At 55.4% G+C, this 15,734-nt stretch overlaps 1 protein-coding gene across 1 annotated transcript in view; it reads right to left on the bottom strand.

Annotated features, from left to right (window-relative positions):
* Nucleotides 1-1,842: 1,842 nt before the first annotated feature.
* RAMP1 (receptor activity modifying protein 1) overlaps nucleotides 1,843-15,734 on the bottom strand; it is a 39,062-nt gene continuing 25,170 nt past the window's right edge. The window contains exon 3 of the mRNA XM_032480636.1: nucleotides 1,843-2,431. Coding sequence (XP_032336527.1) covers nucleotides 2,176-2,431 — 256 coding nt within the window. The 3' untranslated portion in view covers nucleotides 1,843-2,175. The remainder of the gene's footprint in view (nucleotides 2,432-15,734) is intronic.

Below are 15,734 nucleotides of genomic sequence, written 5' to 3'. Positions count from 1 at the left end.
GACCTTTTAGGTTAGGGGGCTCTGAAAACACATTCTTCCACACGAAACCATCCTTTGACATTTAGTGACTGGTTCCCCTCAGTCCGTTTTTTTTTTAATGTGACAACGGTCCCAAGGAGCGACATGTTGAAATGTGAAAAGCAAGTGCCCTCCTGCTGTCCCGCAAAAGGTTCCTTTCTTTGGTCAAAACTGGAAAATCATATTCGTAGGTCAGTGGTGCAGAAGTGAGCGGCCAGTTTGAAAGACAGGAGGCTGGAGATGTGTTTCCACCAAGGGCGACTCCCCCCCCCGCCCCCCGCCTCCATTCCTGCCCTCCTCCCCCTCCTCACTTAACCAACAAGCCACACCTGACTAGTCATGGCCGTAACTGGAAACTGGAGGTCGATTCCTGTCTGCAGGCTACTGTGTGCACGCACACCCACACGCAGCTCACAACCTGCACAGCTCACACACACACACACCACTTACCTCCGGCAGCAAGGCGTGTGCAAAGACGGGGACCCGGTCTTGGATGAGGCCACAGCCCTAGAACTGACTCTGGAAGGGTGGCTGGCTCGGCCCTAGGGAGGCGCTGGGCCTGGGAGGAGGGGCTGCGGGCGCGGGGGTCGGAATCCTCAGTTCAGGGGAGGGATCCCCGAAAATGACCCGCGAGACAGCAGGAGGGGAACAGGCGCTGTGGTGCCTTCAGCAAACGCACGTGTGTCTGGGCGGTGGGCGGCGCCGTCTTGCCTCCTGTGCGCACCGCAGCCTTGCTCTGAGAGGACCAGGCGCATCGGGACGCCCTCCACCTCCCAGGTCCCGCAGCCGTCCTGACACTAGGGCCGCCTGGCTCCCTTCCTGGAGGCGTCCGCGCGCTCGGGGGCGGGCCGCGGTGCGGGGAGGCGAGGCGGCAGCTCTGGCCCCGGAATCCGGACCGGCGAGAAGCCGGGCAGGCCCCGGGCCCTGAGTGTGGACGCGGGTCGCCCCGACGGATGGCCGCCCTCAGCGCCCTCTGTCCCGCCTGCGAGGCGCGGCCACCCGCATCCTGCTGCTGGGGCTCCTGAGAAGACCCGTTGTGGGAACTGTCGGCGGTGCCCAGCCCAGGCCTGCCACGATGGGTGCACCCTGGCAGGATGGTGGGGGGCCTGGCTGAGGCCCCGGGAGCCACCTGGGGTCTGGCCTGCTCGGATCCCTCTCCTTGGTCAGTTCACGCTGAATCGCCCAAGGGCCGTGGCCTGGGCCCTGTGTCTGGGTAGCTGTCCTGCGGGGCAGGGGGTGGCTGACGGGCCTGAGGGGCAGGTCCTGGGCTGCAGATGCTAGAGGCTGGAGCAGGCTGAGGGCTGCAGGGACCTCCGAGGAGGGACCTGAGCTCAGGGGTCATCGGGAGGGACAGTGTGGGCGCTCCCTTCAGAGACCCCGAACCTTCTGGAAGCCTGGCTATAGGCGGGAGCTTTGGAAGCATGGTGATTTGGGGAGCAGCAGCAGCCTGGAGGGGTGCTAGGAAATAGCTGCTGAAACCCAGGGGGACAGAATGGAGGTGAGTGCCTGGGCCTGGGGGCTGGCGAGGCACCTTCTGGGAGGGGCCTCAGAGCAGACTGGCTGGTCCTGTCCGCGAGTCGCCCCCACAGAGCCAGCGGTTCTAGACAGCATGGTGGGGGTGGGGGGCAGGCAGGGGACTCCGGCAGGAGCACCCTCAGTGCCCAGATGGTGCCCACTGTCACGTGGGGCCTCACCATCGTCGTCCCCCACAAAGGTCCCTGCTGTGGTTCCTCCTGTCAGAGAAAAATGGACTCCAAAGGGACCAGAGATTCCCCCCCACCTGCTCCCCACGATGCACATCCAGAAGGAATGACGCTGCCCACATTCAGGGACATCCTTTAATCACAAGCTACTCATGACCAGTCTGGCCAGAGGCTGGAACCGAGCTGCGGGTGGTTTATAACAGTGGGAGAAGTTCCGAACGCTGCCCAGACATGCTGACGGTCACGCCTGCTCCCTCCCAGTGCCCGCTGCCCTTCCCAGGGTGGCTTCCAGGCCAACGCCTGTGCCATGACCACTTGGAAATCCTGCTGTTAGCTCTTCACAGGTAGGAGGGGAGGAGGTTGGGGGCCTGCTCTGCCCCCAGGCTGGGCCCCAGTGCCCTACCTCCTGGCCTGCCCCACAGCCTCAGGGAGCAGGCAGCCCCCCGGGCGTGGCCTACACGATGCCCTCCGGGTGCTTGCTCCTCCAGACCACCAGTGCCGTCACCAGCAGGGCGACCAGGATGGGCACCACGATTAAGGTGTAGAGGATGCTACTGGGCGGGTCCCGCAAGGCCCTGCCCGAGACGGGGCAGTTTCTGAAGTAGTGCTGGTGGACGGCGATGAAGAACTTGTCCACCGCCGCGCCTGGCCAGAAGCAGTGCAGCAAGCCCGCCACGTGCCTGGTGCAGTCCGAGAGTTCCTCGTAGCTCCTGCGGACAGAAAAGCAGGTAGCCGTCAGTCCCTGGTGGGCAGAGGACCACGGAGGGGCTTCAGCGGGGAGCACTCCGCCCCATCCCCCACTGCAGTGAGTCCCCCGAAGCCGCGGCCCTGAGGCAGTGACCCTGGCTCTAGAGACCGAGGTCCTGGCTGGTTCCTGTGGGGGCTTCTCGGATGTGCTGCATGTGCCCAGACCCCAGAAGGCAAGCTGGGGTAAGGGACGTCCCTCCCAGTCCCTGGGGTTTCAGGAGCTGGGATGCCGCACCAAGGGCAGGCCAGAAGGTGGACCAGGCGAGTGTCTTCAGGAGGCAGCCTGGGGCAACACGCTCTCAGGGATGGGCCCTTGCTGTCCCCATCACTCCATGCAGAACCCACCCCCCAGCCTGGAATCTCCCCCGGGTGTCCACAGGCCTCACCGTGAGGCCTACCTTCACTCCCACCCCCACCTTCCCACCCCCGCTGGAGCTTTCCGAGAGCGCTCTCACCTCCCGTTGTAGTGGGTTACGTACTGATTTCGCTTACTGAGTGTAAACGCCATGAGGACAGGGATTTTGTCTGTTTTGTTCACCTCTGTAATCCCAGTGCCTAGAAGATACTTGGCACATGGCAAGAACCAGTAAATTGTTTTATTTAAATTATGGTAAAGTATAAATAACATAAAATTTACCATTTCAACCTTTTTAACTATACAGTCCAGTGGCGTTCAGTACACTCGCATTGTGCAACCATCACCACCATCTGTCTCCAGAACGACTTTCACTTCCAAACAGAATGTCCCCTTTAAGTGCTAAACCCCATTCTCCCTCCAGCCCCTGGCAGCCCCCTGCCTTCTGTCTCTATGAAATCTGACTGTTCTGGGCCCTTACACGGCATTTGTCTATTGTGACTGGCTTATTTCACTTAGCACGATGTCCTCAGGTTGAGGCACGTTGCAGTCCGTGTCAGAATTTCCCTCCTTTTTAAGGCTGAGTGATATTCTGTTGCTCGTCTGTACTGCATTTTCTCCATCCGTTCACTGATGGACATTTGGGTTGCTTCCACATTTCAGCTATTGTGACAAACGCTGCTGTTATCAACACGGGTGCAAACACCTATTCGAGTCTCTGCATTCAGTTCTTTCGGCTCTAAATCCAGAAGTGGAATTACTGGATCACATCAAGTCACTGTTTAATTTTTTGAGTAAATTATTGTTAATAAATGAAGATTCAATGTTGGGGGAAATTAAACTGTAGTTTCCAGAAGGTGAGTCATTTCTGCTTCTGCTTAGACTAGAGAAGGCTACATAGTGTTGCTCCCACATGAACAACCACACACACACACACACACACACAGAAAAGCTGAATAGACTACAAAACCATACATTTTCCTGAATCCATCAGTGAGCTGAGACTCCAAGGCAGCAAAGGAATGTGAGTTTCAAGGAGGAGTAAGGCAGGGACTGGCTCGGCTAGGGCAGCACATGGAACGAGACACAGCTGCCACCCCAGCTACCTAATAACAACCTGCCCAAAGCCAAGTGTGGGCTGGAGGGTCAGCCTGGGGTTCCTGGGGCCCCAGATGGGCTGCCCATTCCCTGACTCTCTGTTCTTTCCCATGAGGCTCCAGGGGCTCTCGTGAGAAAAGGTAAGGGGCAGGCAGGGGATTGGCTGCCGCTTCGGGGCCAGGCACAAACACCATGCGTTTCCCAAGTCCTTCTCGCCTAAGCAGCAACAGCCTTGGGTCTCTGGAGGAAGAGCAGCGGATCCCGAGGAACAGTGGGTGCAGCTGAACGGGCCCAAAGCCCGTCCCACTTTCCCAGAACCTTCTCTCCAGGAAGCAAAGCCTTGAGCTGCTGAGGGAGGGGTGACACAGTTGCCAACTCCAGGGCCCAAGAAGACACACTCTGGCTGTGAGAAGTCTGGGGAAAAAAAGGCTCTTTTCCCTTGGGAGAGGGGCAGGAGACTGTCCTGGCCTGAGGACCCTGTGTGATGCCAGACAGAGGTCTCTCACCACTGCAGGAGGGGCAGGAATCTCCCACCCAAGACCCCAGACACAGGGCAGAGTCTGGCTTCCACAGGGAGGAGGTACAGGATTGCTGAGGCCAAGGACACAGGGCCTTTCTAAGCTGAGGCTGGACCAGGACACAGGGAACCCCTTCCTCTGCTCCCAATATAAACCTGACATAGAGTAACAAGCAACAGTCACCTGCCACAGGGAGGTGGAGAGAGACCCCCTCTGTGGCACAGGTGTGCAAGGGGGTCGCACTACACTGGGGGAAGTTCTCTAGCCCCACCGTGAGCACAAGGCAATAGTAACCCATTGCTGGAGGTATTTGAGGCCTGCGGTGCTCAGAAGGAAACTTTAGCAACAACAAACCCCAAACCCAGCTCAACTCCTCACAAGACTGACTTTAAGTCCCACACCAACAGCCCGACAGAAGAGGCTTGCCCGTTCCCAGACGTCAGTACCATTCACGCCAGTGTCTTCTGTTCTTCACGTGCACGTTCCACATCCAATAAAACATGAGGAATATTTTGTTCAAAAGCAACAAGAAACAACCAACCCATTGCCAAGAGATAAAGCAGTCAACAGAACCAGACTCAGAGATGATCGGACACGGCGACCATCACGCAGGGACTTAAAAAACGATTAACAGGATAAAGGGTCTAATTGAGAAGGTCGACAATACATATGCACAAACAGAGAAGATTAGCCAAGAGATGGAAACTGTAAGAAAGTCAAAGAGAAATGCTGGGAAAAACTGCACAATGTCGGAGAGAATCCTCTGATGGGCTCTTCAGCAGACATGACATCTGAGGAAACAGCGAGTGAACCTGAAGATGGGTCGGGAGAAATTACCCAAACTGAAAAAAACAACACAGAACATCCAAGAAGCGAGGACATTAACAGCGTTATCGATGATGTCGACTCCAACTTGCAATTTCAGCCCCAAAACATGGAGGAGGAATGGGGCACAGGAAAAATATTTAAGAGATAATGGCCGAGAATTTTCCAAAAATAGTGACATATCAAATCACAAATCCAAGAAGGCCAGAGACGTCTAAACAGGACAAAAACCAAAGCAACGACAAACAGCCGCCTAGACATCAGAGTCAAACTGTTGAAAACCAAAGATGAAGGGAAAGAACCCCCCCACCCAAAATCTTGGAGTCATTCAGGGAAAAAGACAGCGACAGGGGAGCAATGATGTGGCTACAGCAGACTTCTCACCGGGACTGTGATCCAGGGGACAGCGGATGACATCTTCCAAGTCCTGGTGGGGGGAGGAGGGCCCACAAACTCCTGTCTACCCAGAATCCTACCCTTGGCAAAAACGTCAAGATATGAGCTTGAAATAAAGACCTTTTCAGGAAAAAAACAGGCTGATAGAATTCATTGCCAGCAGACCTGTGCTACAACAAACGTTCAAGAAAGTTCTTTAACAAAAGAATATAACAGAAGGAAATAAAGAGCTCCCTAAACAGTAAAAATGAAGACTCTAAAACATTACTTAATTTTAGTCCGGGAAGTGAGTAAATGGAACAGAAGCCAGAAATCAACAGTGAGGAGACCCTCGGGGAGGGGCCGTAAGGCCGCATGGAAGAGGTGGGGGCCCCTCCAGGACCCAACACCCCTCAACCCCAATCATAAATCTCTAAATCTCCAGGTCACTGGTTCTCCTGCCCTAACTGCCCTCTGCATCATTACTCCGGGCGCGCGCGGCCTCCCTCGGCCCACTGAGCGGTGGCTGAGTGGATGGGACACAAGGAGGCATCAGAGGGCGTGCAGGACCCTGCCTGCAGGGGCGTGTGGTTTTCACAAGTGAACAAGGACTCACTGCAGGTGGAAAACAAGTGGGAAAAGTCAGACAGAGACTGGGTCTCATTGTGAGAAAATGAATTAGTGCGTGTCAAGGGCCTGGCACAGGGTAAGTGCTAAATGGGTCAGGCATTGTTAAAAGACCCACAGAGTCCAGCCCAAAAGATGCTGACCAACTGCACCACTGCACGCTGGGAACACTGGTCTCAACGGTTGTCTTCCTCCTCACCTCAGACCCACCAAACCAACGTGAGGCTTTCGGTGTTCAGCAGACGCGGAGACAGACCCCCGATCCTACATGCTGCTCCCTGTGCTCTGTCTGAGGGGGGCAGCTGGGGTGTCCTGAGAAGGGGGTGTCGCCACCCCTGGGCCGGCCAGCGGGGACGGGAAGGGGCCCCACGCCGAGGCCGCGCCTGCCGTGGGCTATTCTGGGACCGGGCTGCGCTCCTTCAGCTATCCTTCCCGCCTGCCGAGCCACCCCGTCCACAAATAGCTCCAGTGCGCCGCTGGCTGCCCACTTCAGCCTGTTTATTTATACAGAAGCGACAGCTGAAACTTTCAATAAATATTGTGAGCTCTGTCAGCGAGGATGTGATCGAATAATTCCCCTCAGAGTACAGACGGCCTTCTGCTCCAGAGAACATCGTACGGACTGAAGGGGCAAAGATAAGCTTGAAACAAAGTTCTTGCTTTAACCCTCTATTTTCAGTTCCTGTGTCATGGAATAGTTATCCTTCTTTGGCCGGGCTTTTCTATTCTGGGCCCCTAAGTGAACGTTGCTTGGAATGTTCCTGAATGTTTCCAGTATATCTGGGTGCCAAGTCAAGGCTTCTGGCACCAGGATTCGTGTGTGTGTGCTTGCTGATGAGAAGGTGCCCACTCATGCCCACAGGGGAGTCGTCTGCTCTGGGGACACCTGTGGTCACTCTTGTCCCCCAGCTGGCCCTGACTGGCCCTGATGTGGAGTATCTAAGTCGGGCCCTGGTGCCCCTCAGAACTGGGTTCAAATCCAGCCCCACCTCTTATCCTGAGTGATCCCGGGGGCCTCATCTCACCCACCCAGGCCGTGGTCTCCATATATTCAAGTGAAGAGACAGGGACCCGCCTGACGGTCACTGGGCAGATTAAGTTAAATGAGGCCAAGGGCCTGACATAACAGAAGCCCAGTAGGCGAAGGTTTTCTCACTGCCTCTTCCGGACAAGTGGGGTGTGGCCCCTTAAGTGTCCTTTTCTTGCTCTACAAACTCGAGCAGCCGTTGACCAGGCCACGTGAGTCTAAGTTCTCAGAATATCTTTGGAGGAACCACTACTTCGGTTACTCTCTCTGGACCAGTATTTGCCTCCACTCACCTGGGACAATTCACAGCCGGGTGGCTTCCAGCAGCTTTAAATACCTGCTGGGATGAAGGGAGGTGGCACCGCCTGGCATCCTGGCAGTCAGAGCAGGTGCAGGGGAACGTGGCCCATTTGAGGGTGGTCTGAGGAGTCTGTCAAAATGCCAGACTGACATGGGGGGTCAGATCGCTAGGGAGGTGTGTGGGCAGGTTCAACATACAGCAGTACTTATGATGCGTTTGGCTGAACAGTTCTGCAAATACAGATGACCAATAGGCATCTGAAAAAAAGTTCAACCTCACGATTAGGGAAAAAAGAAGCAAACATCCAAATACAATCCATTTTCAAAACGAGAATACCCATGCTAGCAGGGGCACAGAGAAATGAGGCAGGCACTTGCATCATTACTAACAGAAGGTAAACTGGTAGAATTCTTTTTTCTGAAAAGCAATTTGGAAATTATATATCCATAACTTCAAAATCATGGATACCCTTTACCTGGGTGATCCTATTCCTGGGAATTATCCTAAGTTAATAACATGAAATGTAGACAAAAGTAACGTAAGAAGACGTCTGTTACAGAATTCTAATTAGAAAAAAAAGCAAATAGAACAGCGATGAGAAAAACTGCTTATGAGCTTCTGATGTGTAGCTACTAAAATGATATTTAGGAAGAAAATTTTAAAATATAGGAAAATATTTATGTTGAACAAAAGAAGCAGGTAAGACCAAATTATATAAACAATGTGGTTTCATCATCAAATGGTCTACGTAGGCTAGGAAGACCCCAGGATGTTAAGGGGAGTTATCACCACTAGAGGGCAGTAGAAGGAAGTACTTTTATTCTCTTATCTCCACTTTTTGGGGGATTTTCCAAGTTTTCTACCGTGAGCATACATTATTTTTGTAATTATATTTTTAAAAGCTTATTTAGGGAAAAGGACATTGAAGTCACTGCGTTTGCAGCCATGGGGCGCTCATTTCCTCATATCTGTGACAGCAGGAGGCCTTCCTTGCAGGGGACGGTGTGCTGTTCTGAATCCCAATCATCTGGGAGGACCGAGTGGGGAGACAGGCTAGAGAGGCTTGTTGGAGGCCCGCAGCCCCTGCTCCCCGGCAGGCCTCCCCTTGCTGGGGGCGGTGGCTCCTCTCCACGTCTGGCAGGGGCCCAGGGCTCAGAGGGCTGCGGTGCCCCTGCTCACCCAGGGTTAAGTCCTGTCCCAGGGGCAGAGCAGCGTCCCCCACCATGGGGACACCCCCTCTCCTGCCCTCTGCTAACAGCCCAGGTGGTTCTCTCCCGGCCACTCCACGTGTGGGAAGCAGCTCTGGGTCTCCCCTCCCAGGTCCTGGGGGCACCTGGCCGGCTGCCCTGCTCAGGACGGTAATGCGGGGGCTGGGCCCCTCCAAGCAACGTGATGAGGCAGCTCGCTCACCCGTAAACGACCCTGGCGCAAGTGGAAGGCGGCAGGACTCCGGGTGTTCAGTCATCCCCGCCTCCGCCTGCCCCACCATTCTTGTTTCGCAAATGTCCCCAGGGCCTGGGCAGGTGGGGGGCTTCCCTCCACCACTCGCCACCTCTCGGGTCTGGGTTGCCTCCTGGGTAGAAAGGACATCGCTGCCGTCCATGGATGCTACTAGGATTAGATGCCCGCTTCCGAGAGGCGCCCGGACCTGGGGTCAGGAAGGGCCTGGGGGATAGGTAGGGGCTCAGGGGTGGGCTTCGAGGGCAGGACCCCCTTTGGCACCCATCCCCGCCGGCTCCCCGTACCATGCGCCCAACGTCCCTCGGCTCCCAGGCGCGGCCCGCGGCCTCCTTGCGGGAAGGGCGAGGCCACCAGATGGCGCCCCGGCCCCCGGGACCTCCGCTCCTTGGTCCCTCCTCCCCAGGGACCCTCTTCTTCTGCGACCCCCTCGCCCCTCGCGGTCGAGGCCTCCATCTGGGCTCCAGAAACTTCTCCATCAGCAGCCTGATGCGTCTGTCCGCGTGGCTCCCCGGTCCTTCCCACCAGGGGAGGGTCGTCCAAGCTCCAAGGCGCTCCTTCCTTCCTCGCCCTGTGACTGCGACATCTGACACCAGTGACATCCCCACCCCCACCTGAAGCCTTGGTCCTGTTCACATCGGGCTGTCAACACACCGGACTCCTGGGATGCCCCTACCCCAGCCCCATCTCTCACGCCTGGGAAGCCTTGCCGCCTCTGAGTTGCCACGGATCCCCCCCACTTCCAGGGGTCCCCTCCCCTCCTGCGGCTCTGTCACTGTGACCAGTGGCTCTGCCACTCTGTAGGCAGAGCGACTAGTCTTGATGGGTAAATACAACCCGCATTTCTAGTACTGGCTTCCACCTCTCTGCACTGAGTGTGGGTAGCGGCCTGGGCATCTCTGCATCCCTCCCCTCCCCCCACCCAGTTAGTCAGGGCAGCCATCAGCCCCTCCCCTGCTTTCCCCTTCTCTGCTGTCCTGGGCTCAGTCCACCATGGCTCTCTCAGCCGCGGCCCTCACCTCTGCCCTCCCACTCCCCCAGCCCACTGCCCACATGTCTCACCTTTGCTCCATACCTTCAATGCTCCCTGCTGCACCTGTGCTGGATTCAAAAGCCCTCATGTGGCCCCCATCTCTCCATTCTCAACTGCACCCTCTCCCTGTCACCAGCCACATTCTAACCAGCCTGGCTGGTGTTTCTGCCTCAGGACCTTTGCACATGCTGCACTTTCTACTTGGGAGGCTCTTAACTCTGTTTTTACAAGGCCAATATCTTTATCCTGCAAACATCACTTCCTCAAACAGGCCTTTTTTGGTGCTTCAACCTCATTTGGATCCCTGGTCAGGCGGGGGGATTTCCTTCACAGCTATGTCTTATTCTGTACCTGTACCTTAGCTCCTGTGATTATTTACTGTTGGTCTCAACAACTCGATTGCAAACATCATGAGGGCAGGGAGAGTGTAAGAAGAAAACAAAATCCCACTCATCCAGTTCAGAGCAGTCACCTCAAAGGAGAGTGAAACAAAAGCTGAAGGAAGAGAATGAGACAGACCTGCCAGGAGATGCGGCCTGGAAGGCAGGGGTGGCGCTCTGAGCAGACACAGTACCACCCGGCGCAAAAGGCAATAAACAGGAGGAGGGGCATTTCACATTGAGAAAGGGTTATCTTCACTCCACAGGATGCAGATAGCCGAGGGCTGTGAATAACCACAACACAATCAACCAAGTCTTAACACACCTCTCCAGGTCAGGTAAACAGAAACTAGTCTGAAAACGGAAAATAAGTGAATAAACCCAATTCGGTTTCTGTCCTACAGAGATTCAGCAATCTTCCCCAAAGTCTCTGGGTCCTTTTTGGGCAGCAAAGAAAAACTTGGCAAATTCTCAAAGTGGAGAGTTTAAGTCAGTATCTTTGACTACAATATTAGAAACTGGAAATTGGTAAGAATAGGGTAAATTAAAAAAAACTTGAATCCCTAGAAATGAAAGATCACGTGTATAATTTTGGGGTCAAACAAGGATTTAAAGATTCAATTATAGGCTGTTAAGAAAAAAGAATGGCAATACTGCATGTAGAGATAAATGAAATCCAGGCAAAGCTGAATTCTGAGAAAATCCGCAGCTGTACATTATCTTATTACTAAACACAAACAAATGAAAATAAATGAAGTAAGCATCCAAATCAAGACATTTTAAAAAAAGAACCACAAGACAAATCTCTCCACAGGGCAAATAATTGAAATGCATTAATAATTATTAAAACTAATATTTATTGATACTTAAAAAAAAAACCACGCATAAGTAAATTTAATAGCTGATTCTTTAGAAAAGCTACAATGAAATAGTTACATTTCTGGATTGTCTAATCCAGAAAAAAACCCAGAGAAAACGCAAATTGATACAAACACAGATAAAAGACTGGAGAATATATAAGAGATTAACATGCAAAAAATGTATGTTAACAGTTGGAAGACCTTTGATGAACTGGGATGCTTTCTGGGAAACTATAAACTATCAAATCTTGACTTAAAAAGTAGAAAATCTGAAAAGAAAAAGACAGAAAAGTTGTTAAAGAATTGCTTTCACAGAAGATGCCAAACTCGGGCAGTTCTTTCAAATTCTTAAGATCACAGAAAAAGACATCAAGTTTCCCAGTTCTTTGACATAGTAAACAAAACCCTGACCCCAGACCTCCCCAGATGGCCCGCCCACGGGCCTCAGAAGGCCCACACACAAGCAACAAATGTCCTCCACTCTCGCTTATAAATAGACACAAGTCCTATTTAAAGCACTAGCACATTTAAGCTAGCCATTTAGGCTGCTTTAAAGTAGGCTTATTTCAGGAGTGCTGGAATGCTGTTCTATAAAGTCACACTTCGATTTATCAAAGGAAAACAACATATAATCATTGTGACACCTGTTGAAACGGCATTTGATAAAATTCACTGTTCATTTCTGATTCAAGAAAACTCCTGCAGCCTGTAAACCACAAAGAGTTTCCTCTTAATGGGATCAAAATCTGTCTCTCAAACCAACGGCAAACACCGCACTTATCACTGGAACCCCAGAGGCGTGCTCATTACGGTCCGGGATCCGTTTATTTAATTTCTCGGTTGTCAGGCCTATCTTCTCCCTGTGGTTCCCACCTTTGGTGTCAGGGCTCCCACCCCAGGCTGCATAAGCGGGCACCGCAGAGCCTTTCCAAAGCGGGGAGGGGCTACTTCCTCTGGTGACAGAAAGCCACGGAGTGGCCTGGCCTATGTCAGGCTTGGAGTGAGCGAGCCAGGCCAACTCCTCGCTGCAAAGGGCCTCTGACCACAGACAGGAGAGGCCCAGTGGCCCTCAAGGTGGACAGCCAAGCCCACGTGGGGGCTCTTCCCACAGACCCATGGTGGGCCCATGGAGGCAGCGCAGGACTGGGCATCTTTTGTTTTTCTTGACACTGCGGGGGGTGTATAAGGAAGTCTTGTTAATGGTTTGATTAAAACCATTTCACTTTGAAAAAAAAAAAAACCAACCATTTTCCTTCAGTATCTGACGTCACCTGGGAACGTGTGCCGGGCTAGGGGACCCCAGCCGGCTGTGCACCTGGAGCTCACCTGCACCCCTGGGACTGGCAGTAGGAGAGGGGGGCAGGCGGATCCTGTACAGTCAAGCTCTCCCTTAAGCAGGCAGATCAGAGACCCCATCGAGCTGGGACAGTCTGAGGAGACCAAGTGACTGAAGTGGTCACGGCTTTCCGCCAGCCCAGGGCTGACCTACCAGACGTCCCAGCAGGAAAGCTTTGAAATCAGTATGACCCTTGCGTGCAAACACACACTTGCAGATGAATTTTTCCAAGGTTCTGACTACAGTTTATCCCCTCAGGTCAGGGACTTCTGACATCCTGGCAAACCCGTTTTCCCGGGAAGCAGTGGGAACCGCCGGCTGCCTACTTGTCCAAGAGTCAACAGCCTTTGTGAGCACACGCTAGGCTTCCACAGGTACTCGGGCCAGGAAATACAGAACACAACTCCATGGGCTTCACACAAACCCCGCTGAAAGGCACAGGCAAACTCCATCTCCCGCCTTCATGATCAGCTCCCTGGGGAACCATATCCCCCAGCCACATCCCCTAGCCTGCAGAGCGAGGTGGCCGGACACCAGCTTCTCAGAAAATGAATAGTATGAATAAAACAGAGGAAAAAGACCCTTGGGAGGGTTCAAGGCAAGAAGAGGAAGACAAATGGAACTGGGCAGTTTTTCCTCTGCTGGGGAGGAAGCAAAAACTCCTCACGAAACACTCGCAGCCTATCCGGAGGCACCATCTGCTGAATGGCGGTGGAAGCGGTGGCCAGGGAGGACTGTGGGACCCCCCTGCCCTCTGGGACATGTCTTCTTTGGACCCATTCTCATCATCCTCCCTCCCACCCCAGGCCTCTGCCTTCTCCTCTTTCAGGCTCTCCCCTCCCGGCCAGGAGCCAGCTTGGCTCTCCCAGCCCCGGAACACCCCACAACAGAAAAGGTCGGGTGGAGTTCTGGGGTCAGCTGAGTTTGGGAGACGCTGCACAGCAGTGACCCCACTGCCACGGCACAGACAGGCCCTGAGGGGCTGCAGGAACCCAGGGCTCCCAAAGGCCCTTCACCCAAGTCCTCATTTCCCCTCCAGCTGGTTCATTCTCCGCCTGCCCCGCCGGAACCCCCACCCTGCAGACACGTCCAGGGGACCCTGGGCCTCGGGAGTCTGCACTTGTCTCCTCTTACGCATCCTCTTTCCGCCTGCCTCTCAGGACCCACTTAGGATGACCTGTTCCATGACCCTCAGGCCGGAATGGATTTCATGTCTCCTCTTCCAAAGGGGAGCATCTTCTACTGTAGGGGGGTAGAGGGCCCCCCTGCCTGCTGCCCTAGGTCTCTAGCCTATGCATCCCCTGCCTCCAACTCAGTAATTCGGGGATACATCCCTGCGCCACGTGACCCTCCCACCCCGTATCTACTGTGATCCCCCTTCACCCTGGTGCAGCTGGCCACTGGCTTCCATGTTCCTCCCTGGACTGTGACCCCAGGGAGGGCAGGGCATGCCTGCTGGGTCCCTGCAGCACCCCCGCCCTGGACAGGCACATGGCAGGGCTCAGTGCTGGACAGTTAACGCGTGACAAGGCTGATGTGTCTAAGCCCCGTTCCCTGAGGCTGGGGCCGGGGTGAGGGGTGTGTTGGAGGTCACTGTCCCTTCCAGCCCGGGCGCCCTAGGGCCGCAATGTGGACAGAGGAGCCCCGGGGACATCTGCGGTTCCTGCCTGGATATGGGGTCTGCAGCAGGGAGTCCCAAGGCCCCCAGATACAAACACCTCTCAGAGCCCTGGCCCATAGTCTGGACACCAAGAGCTATGCATGTTCCTGGGCTGGCCCCACAACCCGACCCTCCGTCCAGAACCTGGAGGCATGCTTTGGGTCACGTTGGGCCACGTAGAGCCCTGTGTGGAATGCGGAAGGGCGCCCCTCCTCCGGGCAGGGCGTGTGGCAAGGGCAGACAAGCACAAGCTGGATTGCAGCTTCCACCTGGCCCAGCTGCCCTGAGAAACTGCTGTGTGTCCTTGGGCAAGAGACTAAGCGTCTCTGAGCTGTGGTAGCTCCATCTGGACAGATGGCCCAGGGCTAAGACAGAGGTCAGGGAGCCAATGCCCATAGAGGTGATCCCCCCTCCCCCACCCCTGTAGGTGACTGCTATCCACTGAGGGGACACCAGTTTTCCTGTGTTTCGGGAAGATATAAACAGAGTTTGATGGACAACCCTGAGCTTGGCCACCACACCAGGCAGCTCTTGACCCAGCCTGGTGTCCTGAGCTTGGCACGGGCCAGGCCACAGCATCTGCTCCCTCTCCAGGCTCTGCAGACTGAGCACCAGCTCCCTGCCGGCCCCCAGGCCTCCTCGGCCAGGCCCAGCCTGCCACACAGACGCACCCACAGCGGAGGAGCAGGAGGGCTGAGAGCGGGCAGCGGGGCTGCTGGGCGCCGTGCTGGGAGGTCGGGGACCCAAGGCTGCAGAGGCTGAGGGAGGCGGGCAGCTGACCTGCGCGGGCGGGGCTCACCCCGCCGCCTCTCCTGACGCCCTGCTGCAGCTGGGGCCGGTCCCGTGTCCACAGGGGGTTCCGGGCTCCTGCTGGGAGCACATGTATGCTGCCCCCTCCCCCCCCAGGGAATACACGTCCTGTAACCAAGAGGGAGCTGTGGGCACTCGGAACAGGACCCCTCAGAATGGGGTGCAGGCTCACACACACTCCGCAGCCGGCTGTGCCTCCTGACGTCCCCGTGCCAGTGAGAGCCTGGCCCTCCGCTGGTCAGATGGCAGGAAGCACCAAGGCTGCTGCCCGGTGCCCTTACTCCTCACAACTGCACCCCCCCCCCATACACACGGGAACTGGGGAGGGGACCGCGTGAGTGGCCCGAGGTGGCAGTGAGGTGGGCGGCCCAGGGGCCTGACTTAGGGTCTGCTGGGCTCCTCCATGTGGGCCGCTGCCCCCTGCTCCCCCTAGAGGCCCCTCTCGGGGAGGGTCATCCGGCCTCCTTGGCCACCTCCACCGCTCCCGTTGCATGGGCTCTGCTCTGGGCAGGAAGGGATCTGCGCACCTCTGCCCATGCTGGCAGGGAGCAAGAGGTCTCTAAGCCCATTCCTGGCTCCGCATGCGGCCTGCTCTGGCACCAG

This window comes from Camelus ferus, chromosome 5 (genome assembly GCF_009834535.1).
Source record: "Camelus ferus isolate YT-003-E chromosome 5, BCGSAC_Cfer_1.0, whole genome shotgun sequence".
In the NCBI taxonomy this organism is placed as follows: Eukaryota; Metazoa; Chordata; class Mammalia; order Artiodactyla; family Camelidae; genus Camelus; species Camelus ferus.
This window is presented reverse-complemented; position numbering and strand designations above follow the sequence as displayed.